This window comes from Cupressus sempervirens, chromosome 8 (assembly GCF_028749045.1).
Source record: "Cupressus sempervirens isolate cs-2001-9-10 chromosome 8, ASM2874904v1, whole genome shotgun sequence".
NCBI classification, from domain to species: Eukaryota; Viridiplantae; Streptophyta; class Pinopsida; order Cupressales; family Cupressaceae; genus Cupressus; species Cupressus sempervirens.
In genome coordinates this window covers 663,615,611-663,634,346 of record NC_143125.1, presented here as the reverse complement: position 1 = coordinate 663,634,346, position 18,736 = coordinate 663,615,611, and the positions used below count along the sequence as shown (strand labels likewise).

General features: G+C 36.7%; 1 protein-coding gene across 9 annotated transcripts in view; it reads right to left on the bottom strand.

Moving 5' to 3' along the window:
- The window catches only part of ARP9 (actin-related protein 9), a 329,521-nt gene that overhangs the window by 112,112 nt on the left and 198,673 nt on the right, over positions 1 to 18,736 (bottom strand). For 5 of the 9 annotated variants that reach the window (XR_016355759.1, XM_089798716.1, XM_089798714.1 and 2 more), the window contains one exon: positions 5,030 to 5,075. The exons of the other annotated variants lie outside the window; for them this stretch is intronic. Coding sequence is in view for 4 of the 5 variants with exons in the window: in XM_089798716.1 (XP_089654842.1) it covers positions 5,030 to 5,075 (46 nt within the window). In the remaining variant the exon portion in view is untranslated. The remainder of the gene's footprint in view (positions 1 to 5,029; positions 5,076 to 18,736) is intronic. 9 annotated transcript variants of the gene reach the window in all.

Genomic DNA, 18,736 nt, shown 5'->3' with positions numbered 1-18,736 from the left:
ATCTTGTTTTGCTTTTCTTTGACTTTAACATTGTTGCTTCTTTGATAGGTTTTCCTTTTCTTTTTACGTACAACTTCAATAAAACCATCTTCTATTCCTTAATTGTGCAATTGAAGTTTCTGGGTATTGTTAACTCCTAATTGTTTCTCAGTTATATGAAGGTGGTTGTCATTGTTAACTTCAATCTGATTTTTGGTATGATGTTCCTTGGCTTTCAAAGCTTAATTTTTTCATTTAGACTACGAAGAGTTATCTATTGGGCATTTAACTTAATGGCATTATCCTCATTCACTTTTTCTCTTTCAACCTAGACATGTACTGGCTGACTAGCAGTTGAGTTATTCATATTATGTTTCCATCCTGATTGGCATGTCTAACTTCAAATTCATCTTCAAACAAAGGATTAGTAAGAGAAACAAAATTATGCAAATTTTTATCCACCAAACCCACCAATGTTTCTTTATCCTTAGCTTCTGAAGCATTCACATTTTTAGCAAATTTGTTATTATTTATCATTTCTGAATTGTTTTTAACAGTATTAATATTTTTGCTCCATCTCATATTAGTGTTTGAACTGTTAAAAACTTTGTGAGTATTTTTTAGGGTTGCACATTCTTTTCTATTATGGCCATAACTTTGCAATGGAATCATTCTCCCAAATCTCTGAGTTTCTCAATACCCCGTCTATAAGATTCTCCCTCAAAATTAACAGAAATATCTTCTAGAAGAGCAACATTCAGATTCAAAGAGATGAGGATACGGGCATTTAAATGAGGCAAGGTCATTTTGGGTTCTTCAACCTGAAGGACTAACCCAAGAGGGCTTAACATTCGGGAGATGAATGCCCAAAATTCAGGTTGTAAACCTTTGATCTCTATCCAAAATGAAAAGGCACAGGTTAAATATTTATAAGAATCATTTTTTTTGAGAACAAGGGATGACTTTAAACAACGTTTGGCCTACATTCGAAAGACCTTTTTTCAAGACTTTTTCTTGCATTTCATTAGTTTTTAAGAAGATAACAAAAAAACCCTTCTGAATAATGTGACTGAATTTGACAAAATACAAAGGCTTTTATCCCCATGTATTATTTATCCAATCATCAAAGAATTTTCTTGCAGGAAAGAACTTCAAATCCATGCAAATGAAGAAAACAACAATACTTATTAACCTAGCTTGCTCATTTTTTATGGCATTTACCATTTCAACATTCGAAGAGATGAAGAGGGTCATACTTACCGACGGAACCTTACCATCCTCTCTTCTCTCACCATCGTTATTCCTTGTGTTAGCATTGTTACTGGGATTTTTTCAATTACCATTGGTGTCAGTCCCTCCGCATCTATCTCCTCCATTGTCAAGATATTTGCATAAAAGGTTTCTATTGAAAATGGCTGAATCTGGAATAGCAGCCACTGTACTTTCATTGTTAATCACTGCCTTGTACAAAGGTTTGGATGCCACACCATGATTTGCAGTACCACCTTCATCTTGGGCAGAATCGATGGTATTTACCTACATCTTCTTATCATCATCACAATGTAGAGGCCATTCAATATTAGAAATGGCATGGGATTCACAGGGTAAAACTCAAGATTGCTCTTATTGAAGAATGATTTGGGCACGCACGAGGTATCTCAAGAAAAGAATGCAGAATAAGGAAAAACAAAACGCAAAAAATACCTACAACAAGGCACACATGACCCAAGACGAAAGCATTAAAGGATAGGTTTCAAATCCCAGCCATGTGTCTCTGATACAACTGCAGACAGAGTACAGAGGAACCCATGCAGTCAAAGCACGATGCTCCTCTTGTAGAGCCATTTCCTTAATTACCAAGGTACACATGACCCAAGACGAAAGCATTAAAGGATAGGTTTCAAATCCCAGCCATGTGTCTCTGATACAACTGCAGACAGAGTACAGAGGAACCCATGCAGTCAAAGCACGATGCTCCTCTTGTAGAGCCATTTCCTTAATTACCAAGGTGGCACGGCACACATAATCTTGTAAACACTTATAAGATCTATTACCAATTCAATATTTCAATGTTAATTTTTATGCCTATTTTCTATTAAAATTACTATTCAAGTTGTTGTGTGTAATCTCTAGTTTGTTCATTAGTGAAATAATATACTCTTTCTTGAAAAGTGCAAGCTTTGTATTGCAAGTTTCAATAAAGAGTTATTGCGGCTTTCTATATGGTAACATCCAATCAGTTTTCTAATCAACAATATAACATCGAATCAGTTTTCTAATCAACAATATAACATCCAATCAGTTTTCTAATCAACAACATAACTTGTTGCAAGCCGTTCAAAATACTCCATTATGAATGGCAATTCCCACTTTTATGATGCCAATATATTTTAGAAAACCCCCAAAAGTAAATTATCTAACTATAGCACCAAATCTTAATTATTCATGGGCTATTATAAAACTGAAAACCTCATAGAAACTTCATCATTCAATCACATCTGGTAACTATGATGACAACAATAAATGACAGCCCAAGATAATTAGAAACCAATCATATTTCAACAATATTGAACCCTAGAAAAGCATTTTTATAAGTTTATGAATAATTATTGAAGAGATTGACTGACTCTAGCTCATGCACAACTAGTTATTGCATTTACAATAGACTATGATTTGTATTGAATATCTTAGACAACAATTAAGGCCTAGATATCGATCTCTTATGAAAAAACAATGCAAAAATTCATTATTTTTAGTTCTTCTATTAATAGTCATTTAGGGATTTTTATTTTCGACTTCTATTTTTAGATGGCGTCGTTTATTTTTGCTTCAGCTTAAAACTTTTTTCGGACTGCTTTTTTCGTACCCGCTTTTTCAGCCTGCTTTTTCAGTTCCGCTTTTTCAAATTGCTACTATGTTGAATCTCAAGACCATATCTTTCAATGGCGTCAAGATTTCCAGCTTGAAGGGATTTCATCCTTCAAACTATTGAGACATAATCTCCTGAAAATTCTCCAATTTCTTTGATATTTCCAACCATACTAAAAAGAAGCTCTTCCCTTTCTTTTATAGTGTTCTCACAAGAGCTCAATCCTTCGTTTTCTCAATGTGGGATAAAACATAACACCCTTTATGTAACTTATCTCTCCAATGTGTTATAAAATAAAGGGGACTCTTTTAATTTAAATATTTCCCACAAACTATAGTCTATGCATTAATAAAGTTAAATATTTAAATTTAACATTAAAAAATAGCTTTATCAATGCATAACAAATCTTATCAATGATGAACAAGTCTTCTTGTCGATTTTAAACAATTACCATCGACATACCGTTGCCACTGGATGTCCGCCCATGTCCAAGATGACTTACTATAAATAGTAAATATGCCCAAAGTTGCCTCAAAACCCCTCAGAAAGACCTGCAACTGAAACTATCTAGGCCAAATGGCCTCTAAGCCCCTTTAATGTCCTGGTTAGCCTACGGGACCGTGGGGAAATAGGCTAACGACAACATCATGCTATGAATGCTAAAAAGGGGACATTACATATTGCACACGCACCCACCAATTATCATCCAAGACCAAAGCCCTCACCTTTTGGGCTCTTTTGTATTTGAAACCTTCCACATATCCCATTGAGGACAAATGACCATTTGGCTCAAAGCATCTTGCAGCTTGAGAAGTCATCTCATAACAATAGTATGAGATGTGAAATAGGTCTAACCAACCTAAGCAAGTTATCAATATGTCAATTGACAATAAAATTATAAATATTAACTAAATTACAAATCCATGAAATTTAATAATTACAAAAATTAATTTACCTTCAGCAACTCCAATTTTGAGTATGTTCTAAAAATGGATTGCGACATGTTGTGGTTAAGTCACAAACATTTGTATGTCATCTCCCTCTTGGTATAGTTGCTTCACCCAATCTATTTGAGTGCCAATCTATTGCATGACCAAGTTGAGGGAGTGTATAGTGCATGGTGTCCAAAAAAAATGGTCATACCAACCCTCAATCAAAGCACCAGCTCCCCTACAATTTCCGGCATTGTCTGTAACAGCATAGACCACATTCTCACTACGTGCCACATCTATGGCCTCAATGAGAATTCTAGGTATCAATTGTGAATAGTGGTGTATGAACTTATTTGATGCTACACACACACGTGTGTGTGTGTGTGTGTGTGTGTGTGTGCGCGTGTGTGTGTGTAAAATGCTTGTACAAACGAGAACCAAAATGAATCCGAACCGAGCCCCAAATTGATTTGGAGCAAATTTCTAAACCGAATCTTGGACTCGCATCCGTACAGAAATCCGAACCAGCAACTTAGATATTTAAATTACACAAGCAATTGGACAGTTTCTTCTATGTATCTTCTTGGCGTAAACTCAAGAAGATGCAGCAGAAAGAGGGTACCAATCCCATTAAGTCTCTGGTGAACATTTTCAACCTTACTCCACACCTGTTCTATTCATGGATGCAACTATGCGAAGATAAGAAAATAAAAAATTTCCCTTGCATGGACTGTGAGCATGTTCTCTTATCAATTTCCTTGCACGCTCCATAAGCAACTTAATTTAAAGTGGCACTTCAATGGAATGACAACACAAGTTGAAGATCAAGGATGTACCAATTTATAAAAAGTGGCATTCTCCAAGTTTAAAAATATATATCATATCTGCCAGTTCAAAAAAGAATGCAGACCTAAGGGTTGATGAATGCTTTCCTATCTCACTTTTTATGCTACCCAGGAATAAGCCATCAATTGTCTGAACCAGTCAGAGTACAGATAAATTGCTAGTATTCATACTCACTGCAAAATTTACTGGCAACTGCAGAGCATTGTAAAAAATGTAATTGAACCCATGGATAAAAATATTAATGATATGATTGGCAATTAGGTTCAGCTAAATCTTAATAATTGCAAGCTAACCATTAGTCAGTGAAGTTGATGCTTCAGACTGACTATTATGAAAAAAAAAATTAGTTATAAATACCTACATAACACTTTTTAACAAATAGTGCACAATGTACATTACTAACCTCAACCATATCAACATCTACATGATCCGGAATAGCACTCAAGATCCTGCATATAGAATAGTAGAAGTTTGAATTTTGTGATACCTTTGATCATGTTTCTAAAAACTGGTCTCATCACAGAAAGTAAAATAAAAGCTTTGTTATTTCATTAAACTAGGTAGTGGATGTTTATAAAATTATCCATAAACTTTCCTTACATTTGTCATTTCTATAACTTGCAGCCTAGTTTATCTAGATTTATGTAGACTTTTGGATGACCTTAAAAGGAAGGACATTTGTTTTCTTTTGAAAAATATTCCAACTATTTTATATGCAAAATTCCTGTATGTAAATGAATCTCAGCAATTAATTACTGAAGGTGGAGAAAAACATAAGTTTCTAATCTAGACAAAACTAGAAAAACAAAATATTTGCAGGTTTAGGATTCCAATTTGAACTGAAACAGAAAACAACTCCTATACATCTAATGAGCGTGTATTGTATCATTTGTGCTATGATATTAATTGCTTATGTTAATTTTCTAGTTTGTGAATATTCTTTTAGAGCTGTTGACCAACCCTACAAGGGACGAAGGATCACTTTCAACTAAAACCACTGTTCACACAACCGATATGCAATGAAAATGCCATGAACACAAAAAGAATTCATTAGATAAATAGAATTGATACGACATACAGTGAGGAAACCTCTGTTATAATGACAAAGGATGAAACCTTAGGACAGACTAAGACCATGACAAGCATCTTAACTTTATGTTATGAGACACAAAAAGTGACATAAGTAAGTTTAAGTAAGCTAAGTGCAAATGGAACCTAATGAAACTAGTAAGGTAATATAAATTGTTCACATCAACACCCCACATTAAGACAAAATTTAAAAACATACAAGGATGGGTCTAAGCTACAAGGCCATGTCAGGCACAAATGTATAAACAAATCTCCAAAAATAAAGGAGAAAGAAAACCCCTCCAAAATAGAGAAAAGATCTAAACAAGTATGTACAAGAAAGGTCTCAATATGATGCCCAATATTTTTTTCAGCAATGTACAATAAATTCTTCCACAATAGGAGATAATAAGAGAAATCAGGTAATCCCCCACCCACAATGTGTCACCTACAATGAAGGTAGATGCCTGGTAGATGACGATAATGTAGATCCAAAAATTGCCAACAATGAGCTTTCCCTTGGAATGAAACAAAACCAAATATAGAAGTGACACATCTTCCCATGAATAAAGAAAGAACAAGATGCGTGATGATTTTTCTCGACTCTATCGAAGTTTCACGATGTTTACATGAACTGATACTACAATCAAATGCAAGACCAATCAATGGAGAAGGTGTCAAGCAAGAACCATGAGGAGATGAAGATAAAGTTGGTGAGACAACAGTTATGATGGGATGTTCATCAAGGAGCATATCTTCAAGCGTCCTTCCTATCTACAAGATGGACCTCACACAACAAGCCCGCTACATTTGTCAATTACTCATCCCAAAATATAATATTGAAAGACTATGTTGTACTTAAAAACAAAAGAATAACTTGAAACAAGTGATGAAGATGTGATCTCAACACACGTCATTCAAACTTGTTGGCAAGATGTCTGAATATGAAGAATTGGAGATGAATCTACCAGAACAAAAAGCATGAGTCTCCAGCCTTAAGATAGTGAATTGATGATAGAGAAGATGAATCTTTGGATTTCAATTAGGAGTCACAAAAGACAAAGCACTGGTTGTCTCTATCTGAGGAGGAACATCAAGAGAAGCCTCAATACAATAGCAAGTATTAACACCTACCAAATAATAATATGGCTCTTTTGTATCATCATCGTATGGTAGGTTAAACATTATACCAGGTAGACATATTCTTATAAATGCTGAAATCACATTTAATGATCGTGTAAGATGGAAATATGTTTTCACATGTAGTATATTAATTGAATCATATTGATATGAATACATTTGTTCTCACATCGGGCTATCTTTTTTAAGTATTGAGGTGAATGAAGGAAAATTAGTTCTTCACTTCCAGGACCAGAGGAAGAGTGTCAGCACAGAGAGAGAGAGAGAGAGAGAGAGAGAGAGAGAGAGAGAGAGAGAGAGAGAGAGAGAGAGAGGAATAGATCCAATAGACAGGCTTTGGACATCAGAAAGCCAGGAATGCTAAACCACTTATATGATGACCCAGGTATGTCAGTTTATTTAAATACTTGCACTATCGCTCAATTGACAACTTGAACATCAGCTGTCAATAGTTGTATTAAGAATTTAATTCAAAGTGCTCTGTTTGGAGCAGATTTTGAAGTGTGAGTTATGGAAGTAAAGAGCTTACAGCTCGCATTAGGAAAGACGAAGTAAGGCAAAGGAAGTTGAAAGGAGAACATGTAAAGACTAGTGGAAGAGAGAACAGATGGAACTGAAATGAGTTTTAGAAAAGGTGAGACAAAGAAGGAAAAAAGAATGGTTGTAGAATTAGGCATTTGAAAAAGTTCTACATTTTGTGGTTTGTTAAACCTTATTGTTTATAACTTGTGCTGAATAGAAATTATAGTAGGATATGGAGGTTCTGAATGTTTTTAGGAAGTAATAAACAGAGTTATTGATAGTCGCATTCTTTGATTGGGATAAAATTTAAAACAAATGGTCCTCTACAAGCTTTGTTCGTCAATGAGTTAAAAGCTTTAGATAAAGTTATAATTTATTCATGGCTACGGGGAGACCCATCTCCCCCCTAAAAGACACATCTTTGAGACAGAGACACATCTCCGAAGGTTGGAGAATTCATAACGAAATCTCCTAAAGTCTCTAAGTCTCCTAATCCAAGAAGTGAAATCTCCCCAAGGTCTCTTGATAAAAAAATTAACGTACAATAAATGCAAAAATTAAGACCAGTGTTTTTTATTCATTGTTTGAACTTTGTACGGCTTCCGTATTAACTGTTGGACAGTTCTCAGTTGTAACCATATACGAATCAGTTGACAGTTTCAACCATATTATTATTTGTTATGATGAGTTGTGATATTCTTTCCTGCATCGGACAGGTTGTGGGTGAAATGCCCACCTATAATAGCCTATTGGCTAATAATCAAAAACAAACCTTTCATTGCTGAAGAATGAGATAATAGAATTAAACAATAATTGCAACTTATTGTAAAGACAGTTGTAACAGTTCTAATTGTATAGCCAGAATTTAAACCGATCTAATACAACCAGAATATGCAGACTGATGGATTCATTTGGTGTCATTTTGGTAACCAAACTGATGCATTCACTCCTAGCCATTCTGAACAGAAAACTTCACAAATAGGTCTATTGCCACAACGAATACGTATCAAACTGATTAAAAGCATGTTTCACAATAAAGTATTTTCAGATTCTACGAAACAGAAGACCACTACTTGAAAACAAAAAACCAGCTATAGATCGACTTATGCCTGTCACCCTGAAACTTTATCAATAAAAGAAAATCTGTCACTATAAGCAAAACAGTTAAGTATCAAACGAATTTGTTTCTTCTCCATCACCAATCCAATCTGCACTTTCAGATTAAGATTTTTGCAGAATTTTTGCACCTTATCTGATATTCTAATCTATTTTGACAGCAAAGCCAGTTGTGCTAACACATCCCTCAAGATAGTGTATAGATATATGAAGAAATTAGCATATTAGGGTTTCCAATCCATATCAAGAACATGCCAAAATTCATTATCGGTATTGAGAACTATCTACACTCTATCAATTAAAAAGAGACTAAGAACATCAAAAGGTAACATTTTGCCAAATCCTTATTACATAATAAAAATGAGAAGTGACTTGCCTTACATTGCTATAGGCCTTGGGTAACCTGAGCAACTCCTACTAAATTAGGCCACCAGCATTTGCCTATTTGCAGTCTTAACATTCACAAGTATGACTATGAGATACAATAATGTGACTGTGAGATACAATAATGTGACTATGTGAGTTTTGAAATATTCGACTCTACATTAATGTGACATTACTATTATTATTTACTTTAGTCTTTTAGTTTTACAATATTACTATTGTGTATTTTGTATCACTCTTTAAACTATTAAAAAAAAATTGTCGTCTCCAAGTACCCCCATCTCCTATTTTTTTTAAATTGTTGTACCAGTTCGGAGACCTCCAAGTCTCCCCATCTCCCAGTGACCCTGAATTTATTGTGTTTGCTTTACAAGGGAATGGTGTTAGTTTTTTAATTTCTCTTCTTAATATTTCTTTTTTTGCCTCTCTTGAGTGTTAATGCTAATTCTCAACATTATCGAAATCAAATGTTGAGAGATTTTGTTGATAAAACAAAGGCTAATTGATGAAGATTTAGGGAGAGATGATTCTCAACACTTTAGTTAAACCCAACTAGGATTTTACTGCATTTATCATTTTGATTGATGTCTCGAATAGGAAATTCTGCATACAAGCTTTGCTTTTCATACATAGCTTTCTTTACATCATTTCTTATGACCAAATTCTTAATTTGAAGGAGATTTATTTTAAATTTTTTTAATAATGTTTCCATACCACCAAGTTTGGATTTCTCAAGTTTCCATCTCGCTATTCAGTCTGACAGTATCTTTCAAACTTTTTTCTAGAAAATGAATCAGCTTATTAGTTTGACACGTGAACAAGGTAACATTGTAAATAGGTGTATTTCTTTAAGTTATGGCCTTGCTTCTATGTCTGTAGAAACATGAGATTCTGATGCAGGCTTGGATGGTATAGATGCTGAAGCGGAGGCAACAGGAGGCGGAATGCTTCTAGAAGCCATCCACAGGCTCTTGGATGCGGACAAAAGCCATTCAGTCACATATGGGACCTATGGATGGCTTTTGAAAGAATCCAGGAGCTTCCATAGATATCAAACCCAGAAAACATTATAAAAATGCTCTCACTTAAACAATTTAAAAGACGTGCTCTGTTATAATTTTTTAGACTTGTTTTTTCCTCCCAAACTGTAAAACGAACCTAATAGAGGCCATTCAAGCAGTCACAACTAATTTTGTTTGCAGCTACACTCGCTCTTCTCATTTGGTCTCCACTTTGGCATTTTGAAGGTAAGTTGGTTATTTTTAAAGAGGATTGATTGAAGGGCAAGAGATAGCTTCCTCAAAAGAGTTTTAAGCATCTAAGGTAAGCATTTGATTCCATTCTTCAGTATTTTGATGAATTGTTTTGAGGTTTTGATGAATTTTTTCAAGTTTTTTCATTTTTGTTGTTTAAAAGAAATTAAGAAACAAGCTTAGCTATCTATTTTAGTAGTTTTATTTCCTTTTTTTGCACTTGTATGCTTGATGTTCATAGTTGCTTTCCTAATTTAAATTTTCTTATTATAGCAAAAGAATTAGATTGTTTTGTCAAAGAATGGCCTCCACCAGCAGCTAAAGTTCAAAGGGAGGGGAAGGAGGGCAAGAAGCTGATAATTTCAAAATTGATATACAATCCCCTTCATGGAAACATGCCACAAGAATATCACACGTTGCACGAGGTGGCCCGTATTATTGGAAGTGTAATTATTGTGAAAGCAGCAAAGGAAAGCCTTTTAATGGCTCGTATTCCTGGGTCAAGCTTCATTTTATGGGCCTTGCTAGCAAAGGATTTACAATGTACAAAGGCAAAAGTGGGCATGGGATGACTAGTGCAGAAATAGCTTCATTTGTAAAAGAACAATAAGTTGCTGATGTATTGGTTATAAAATAAAATAAAAGTTATCATCAACCTCCATCCACAAATACAAGATGCAAGCACCCACTAAACCAATTGTATCACCCCAACATCCATTCTAAAGAAGTAGAAATTACAACCAGCAAAAGAGGACCACTGCACATTGCATTTAAAATGGAGTCAAGAGATCATGTTGATGAAGCCATTGGACATGCCTGTATCCCAATGCTCTTCCTTTCAACTTGGTGAGATTACCATATTGGAAGGAAATAGTGGCACCCATCAAAGGAGCACCAACCGATTACACAAGTCTTAGGTACGAAAAGGTGTGTACCACTCTATTGTAAAAAGAAAGGGAACATATAAAGAAACAACTTCAACCAATTAAAAAATCTTGGAGAAGTTTGGGTGTAACTATTGTGTATGAAGGTTGGAGTGATACACAAAAAGGGTCGTTGATCAATGTGATTCCAATGTCCCCCAAAAGGCAATGTATTTTAAGGTGGTTGATTGTGAAGGGAAGGTGGACAATTCCCAATTCATTTGAGTTATCATTGAGGCCATCGAGATAATGGGTAGTGAGAATGTGGTACAGGTGATTACAAACAATGCAAAAAATTACACAGGTGCACATGTTTTGCTTGAGGGTCCATACAACCATATTTTTTTGCACTCCATGCATTGTACACTCCCTTAACTTGATCATGCAACATATTGGCACTCAAATAGATTCGATGAAGCAAATATACCATGAGGGGGAGGAGACACAAATGTTTGTGACGAACCACCACGTCACGATCCATTTTAGATCATACGCCAGATTGGAGTTGCCTAAGGTAAATTGTAAATTATAAAGTTTGCTTATAGATTCAATTGTGTATTTTTGAGCATCAACGTTTTGGATCACAATACATGACCATCATCACTTCTTTTTGCTACTTCAAATCTTGCACTCTTTCATCCTGGTGATGGATCACATAGTGTGATCCGAAACATTGATGCTAAAAAATTGACAATCAAATCCAAAAGCAAACTTCATAATTTACAATGGATTGTGGAAATTTGATGTGTTGAGGTATATTGTAATTAGTAAATTTCATAGGTTTATTTAATTTGAATAAATCTTATGTTCATATTCAATTATCAAATTGTATATTACTTTGTCTTTGTTTAATGATTATTGTAACATCCTCATTTCTCGGGTCTTAACTAACATCATATCATATCAAAGAAATACAGTTAATACTTAATACTCATTGGAAGATAGTTATAACAGTTATGTTCATGTGAATGAGATTAATGGTTACAAAATAGTTAAATGCAAAATTCCATAACCAACAATTTGAAAACACCATCAATGATTTTAACAAGAGAAAAATCTACATACCGTAGAATTCAAAACCAAAATCCCTCTAGGGATGCTTCTGCAAAACCCAGGTGAACACATATATGTCGCTTAGGAACAAATAGCTATACCACTTCATCGAAACACCATTGCCATCAAATAACATTATATCATTTAAGGCATCAAATACCAATGTATTCATTAGGGCATCAAATACCGTTGTATCATTTAGGACTTCAAATACCACTGTATCATTTAGGGCATCAAATACCAATGTATCATTTAGGACATCAAATACCACTGTATTATTTAGGGCATCAATATCAATGTATCAATTAGGGCATCAAATACCAAAGTATCCTTTACGGTGTCAAATACCATTGTATCATTCAAGGCATCAAATAACCATTGTATCATCCCTTCTCCTTCCTTTGCTAACTATGGCAATAACATCCAATTAGAAAAGACACTCATATTCATTACTCACATAAATGGAAGACTGAAATAACAATCCATCAGATAAACCTATCTCTTGCATATAGATATATTTCATGTTCTAGTGGAATATCAACCAATCTAACTGGTTACCAACTATATTGACGAGAAAAGTTACTTTCATTAAAGGAAATAACTAAATCAATGATATAAATCAATCCATCATATCTTCTACTTGTATAAACATCATTAAAGTAAAATACATGTTACCAACAAATGTTTGAATGCATAACTCATCTTTGTCTGGTGCACGTCTTGGCAACTTGTGGAGAGGGGAAACATTATCGGGGGCTTAAACTACCAACCGCAGACCCTAAAAATATCCACACAAATCTCATTTGAGATAGGCCCTCTCTACCTAGAATAGACATGGAACACCTTGTCCAGCCACTGACCATTCTGGTTCTTAATTCCACCACTCAACTTGGGAACAGGGTACATATAGGACAATGTAATAGGCCACCCCTTTTTCAGCTTGCTTTTTGAATCTGTCTGCTTGTGGAAATTTTGTCAAACAATTTGCAAGCAATCTGGTAGTTGAAATTTCTGATTTGTCTCTTTCCAATATGGATGAAATGTTTGTCGATATAAAACTATTGCTCACAGTTACTTTCAGCAATAAATAATTAAATAACAAGATGAATATTTCAAGAGTTACATAAACATAACTTCAGTGCAATTTTTTTTTGAAGCTTCCAACATTCAGATTTATCTCAGAAATTTGCATTTCAAATCAAAGTATCAAAGCATTGCAAACTTGGTAATTACCAACATAAGTTTCACACAAGTTTGACAAGAATGTAACAGTTACTCACAAGAAACAGCTCCAACAAAAGCAACAGCAAATCGCTTTGAAAAATGTTAAAACTCCAGACCTGGTTGTACTGGTTTTGTGCCTCTATGCAGTCACTAGATAGCCACAGCACTGATCTGCAGCCCCTCAAAATCTGATTTCCACAAGGCAGCAATTACTGTAGCCGTGTTACTGTAACTCGGCACTATAGCGCTGTCACTGTAGCTCGGCCACAATCCCATCCATGCTGAATGATGCCTTCAACAGAGACGTCCAGTAACATGTACAGCAGCTTGGGAATTACTATGAACTTCGAACTCTATCAGCAACCCAAATTTATAATTTGGCTCTTAATTCCCGACTACCAAAACTGAACTCTTCCTAACACAGTGAAATTCGACCAAAAAGAGAATAGATATTAATCTAAATTACCTTGAAGTTCCAACACAAATCTCAAGACCATGTCTTTCAATGGCGTCAAGATTGATAGCACAGAGGGTTTACATCCTCCAAGCTCAAGGAGAAAATCTTCACAATTGCCAAATTCACATAATATCCAAGCATGAATAAATGAGAGCTATCCTCTTCCTTTTAATCCCTTCCTCACTTGTTTCACGCTTCTGTCTTGCCAATGTGGGATAATACATGAGTTTTAATATTACTTCTTTTTTTTCTCTTACAAAGCCCATGTATGTACTCAAAAGGGGAACTCTTGATTTTTTATAAAGTGACTTTATGAAACATTATAATATTTAATTTAAATAGTCACTTTATCATTATAACTTCAAACATTAAAAGAATATACCAAATAAACTCGAAATCCCACATATAATAGCTCATTGGAAAGAGCCCAACAAAACGCATCTCATCCTGTCACTAAAATTGAAGGCACTGCATCCCCCTGTTCACTTATTAAGAATAGTAAGTCTTTCTGAAAACCCAACAAACAAACTCCGTTTGGCCTGTAATTAAATTTGACTAGGCCAAATCACCTCAAGATCCCTTTTTAAGTCCTGGTTAGCCCCTGGGACCATACAAGAATGGGCTAACGACAACATACATCCAGACTGGCTAAGTGGGGGACATTACAGTCCGCCCCTCTTGAAATTGCTTGTCCCCAAGCAATCTCAACTTAGGATGCTGAAGAATCTGCTCTGCCTCCCATGTCGCATCCTCAACTAGTAGGTTCCTCCACTTCACTAGGTACTCCTTGATAGTCCGCTTGCAAAGCACCCTCTCTCTGGAGTCAAGTATAGCCTCGGGAATCAAGATAAGCTTTCCCTCATTATCGAGAGGTGGCAATACTACTAAAGGCACCACATTATGCCCCAATGCCTTCTTAAGGCGTGACACATGGAACACGTTACGCACTTTACTGTCTGCAGGCAGCTCCAACTCATAAGCTACCTCGCCCACTCTCCTGATTACTTTGAATGGTCCATAGTAGCAGGGTTTCAATTTCTCTGTTCCACTCCTCTTGAGAGAGGACTATGTATACGACTGTAACATGAGGTACACCATGTCTCCCACCTCAAAAGAACTCTCAACCCTATGTTGATCAGCATATTGCTTATGCTAATTTTGTGCCTTTTGCAGATTTTCCTTCAAGGATTGCATAATGTCCTGACACTCCTGCAAAATATCCTTGGCCTTAGGCACCCTACTATCCCCAAATAACAAATCCAAGAAATTAGGAGCATCATACCCGTACAGTGCCATGAAAGGGGACATTTGAATAGACATATGAAAAGAGGTATTATAGCAGTATTCCCCTAGATGTAGCCACTTCACCCAAGCCCTCTGCTACCCTGCAATGTAGTTTCAAAGATATCCCTCAACCCACTTGTTCACTATCTCTGTCTGCCCATCGGTTTGGGGGTGGTAACTGGTACTCAGAGTGAGCTCTGTTCCACATAACCTGAACAACTCCTGCCAAAAGTGGCTCATAAATCTGTTGTCTCTGTCACTGACTATGCCCCGTGGTATACCATGTAGTCTGAATACCTCTTGAAAAAATAGTTCTGCTATTTGTGCTACTGAATAAGTAGACAAAATTGCGAAGAAATGTGCAAATTTTGTCAATCTGTCCACCACAAAAAAATACAATCCCGACCCTGTGCCTTGGGGAGGCCTGTGATGAAATCCATGGAAATGCTATCCCACTTCTTCTTTCGTATGGGTAGAGGCTGTAGTAAACCACCCGGAAAGGAATGTCCCTGTTTGTTCTGCTAACACACTGGGCACTCCCTAACAAACTGAAGCACCTCTGATTTGAGTCCTTTCCAAGTGAAGCACTCTCTCACCTGCCGATATGTCTTAAAGAATCCGGGATGTCCTGCCAATGGTGAATCATGAAATGCCCTCAAAATCTTCTGCTTCATGGCAGACCTGGGTACTAAATAAATCCTTTCCTTGTAGCTGATCAGATCGTTTACAACGGTGTATCGGCTATCCTGAATAGCCCCCTCAATAACGTTAGATGCCCAACTATCCTTAGCATATTCTGCCAAGATCATCTCTCTCCAATCATCCATGACTATCCCAATAGCAAGCAAATGAGGCCTCCTGGATAAAGCATATGGGACAATATTTTTCTTCCCTTTGACATAGACTATGTCGAAATCATAAGCCTGTAATTTATTCACCCAGTCCTGTTTCCTGTCATTAAGTTCCTTCTGTCCAAGGAAATATTTCAAGCTAATATGATCTATTTTTACTCTGAATCGGCTTCCTACTAAGTACTGCCTGAACTTAGCTAGCGCATGCATGATTGCTAGCATTTCTTTGTCATAGATGTTGTAAGTTCTCTCAACACCTCGTAATTTTCTGCTCTCATATGCGATGGGAAGTTTGTCCTGCATGAGAACAGCTTCTATGCCCTCTCCCGAGGCATCACACTGCAGCTCAAAAGGCCTGGTGAAATCTAGAATGGCTAAAACAGGGCATGTACTCATCAGCTCCTTGAACCTGTCGAAACAATCCTGAGCCCTCTCTGACCACTTGAAACTGTCTTTCCGTGTCAAGTCTGTAAGTGGTACTGCTATTTGTGAAAATCCCTTCACAAATCTGCAGTAGAACCCACAAAGCCCGAGAAATCCCTTGAGTCGTGGAGTGTTCCTCGGCGGTGGCCAATCCAGAATGGCCCTGATCTTGTCTAGGTCAACCCAAACACTTCCTGCACTAATAATATGACCTAGATAGAGCAACTTTGTCATCCCAAACTCACATTTACTCATCTTGGCATATAATGACTCCCTCTCTAGAATACTAAGCACTGTAACAATATGCTTCAAATGTTACTCCCAAGTACGGCTGTATATCAGTATATCATCAAAAAATATCAACAAAACTTCCTCAACTGATCTCTGAACACTCTATTCATATAGGACTGGAAAGTGGTGGGGGCATTAGTCAACTCGAAGGGCATGACTAAGAACTCAAAATGTCTGTACTGGCATCTAAAAGTTGTCTTCTCCACATCCACCTCTCTAACCCGTATCTGGTGGTAGCCGGATCTCAAATCAATCTTAGAGAAGTAGCATGCACTGTGCAATTCATCAATAAGCTCATCAATGCACGGGATAGGGTATCGGTTCTTGATTGTCTTCTTGTTTAGCTCCCTATAATCAATGCACATCCTCATTGTACCATCTTTCTTCTTCACCAATACTACTAAAGAAGCAAAAGGACTCTTGCTTGGCTGTATGTGCCCCATGTCAATCAACTCCTTGATTGCCTTTTCTATTTCATCCTTATATCTCTTTGGATGGCGGTAAGGTGTGATGATAACCGGCTTAGCCCCTTCCTCTAACTCAATAACATGCTCGATTCCCCTATCTGGGTGTCTCCCTAGAGGTATCTCACCAAACACCTTAGTATGTTTGGTTATTAGTTCCTGTACATCAAGTGGATACTCTTGTTCATGCTGCTTTGTTATCTCCGGCATTGCTCTGAACTCTGCTGCCCACTGCACCTGATCATGTCTAAAGAAACTCTACATCCACTTGAGTGACACCACTCGAAGTCTCCCATCTAACAAACCTCTGAGCACTATCTTTTTACCATTTGCCTCAAACCTCATTTCCATTTTCTGGAGGTTAAATGTAAACTCTTCCAGAGACTTCATCCAGTTCATTCCAAGCACCATATCCTGATCACCAATGTTAACCACGAAGAAATCTCCTACCATGTCATAATCTCCCAAACGGAGCTGCAAGTTGGAGATTTTCTTGGTATAGTCAATTTTGAAACCATCGGCAACCATCACCTTAAATCCCCTATGCTCCTCTATATGTAGCCCTCTGTGTGACACAAACTTCTCATCAATGAAGTTATGTGTTGCCCCTGTATCAATGAGTGCCACAAATCTTTGTCCATCTAAAGTTCCCCTAACTCTGAAAGTGACGACCTCCTGTATACTGAACAACTGAGCTATCGTGCTATCACTGTGTGCTTCCTAATGTGAAGAATTATCATCATCTCCATTTGATTCTGATGACTGCTCTGAATCTCCATCCACTGACTCTTTGGCTGAAAAGTACTCCATTTGCTTAGCTTTTGGTTTCAATGGACACTTATGTGACAAATCCCAAGGCTCGCTACAATGAAAACAAAGCTTCTTCTTCCTAAGATCATTAAGTGTCTCATTGTCCAACCTCTTACTTTCCTCCTTAGGTGGTTGAGCCTCTCTATGAAAAGGTTTCCTGTCCTTATCTTTCCTTGAAGGGAAACTCTTTGCTTGGAATTTATTCTTAGAAGCTGAAGAGGAATCCATGTCACGAGCCTTCTTAATGGCTTCCTGTAAAGTGGGAGGGTTGAGAGCTTTAATCCACCCTCTCAACGGATCAGCTAACCCATCCATAAATAGAACCAATATCCTCCGTTCAGATACATCTGTTACTAATACTGCAAGTTTTTGAAACTCTGAAATGTATGTTTCCAATGATCACCATTGTTTAAGCTGAGCTAACTCCTTGAAATGGAGTTCTGGATCCTTCCTATCAAAACGTTCAATCAGTCTCTCCGTAAACTCCACATATGAGGTAATGTGTGCATGTCCCATACTGACCATACCATGATGCCACCACTCGTGTGCTAACCCATCCAAATGAATTGTTGTGTACTTAATAACTTCTTCCTCAGGCATAGGGTTCAATTGAAAGTACGTGTCAAGCTTTTGAACCCAAGCTCTTGCTGTAGACTTCCCTGAGCCATCCTAATATGGTAACTCAAGTCTCCCTACTTTCTTTCGTAGTTCATAGCTCTAGTTCCTGTCATGTCCACGTGGCATATGTTTCATCCGCACATCCATATACTCCCTAAAGGTAATTGCAGCAGTAAAATCTAGACCTCCGGCTTCCCAATCTCTCCTCAACTGGTCCTGTATATCAGTG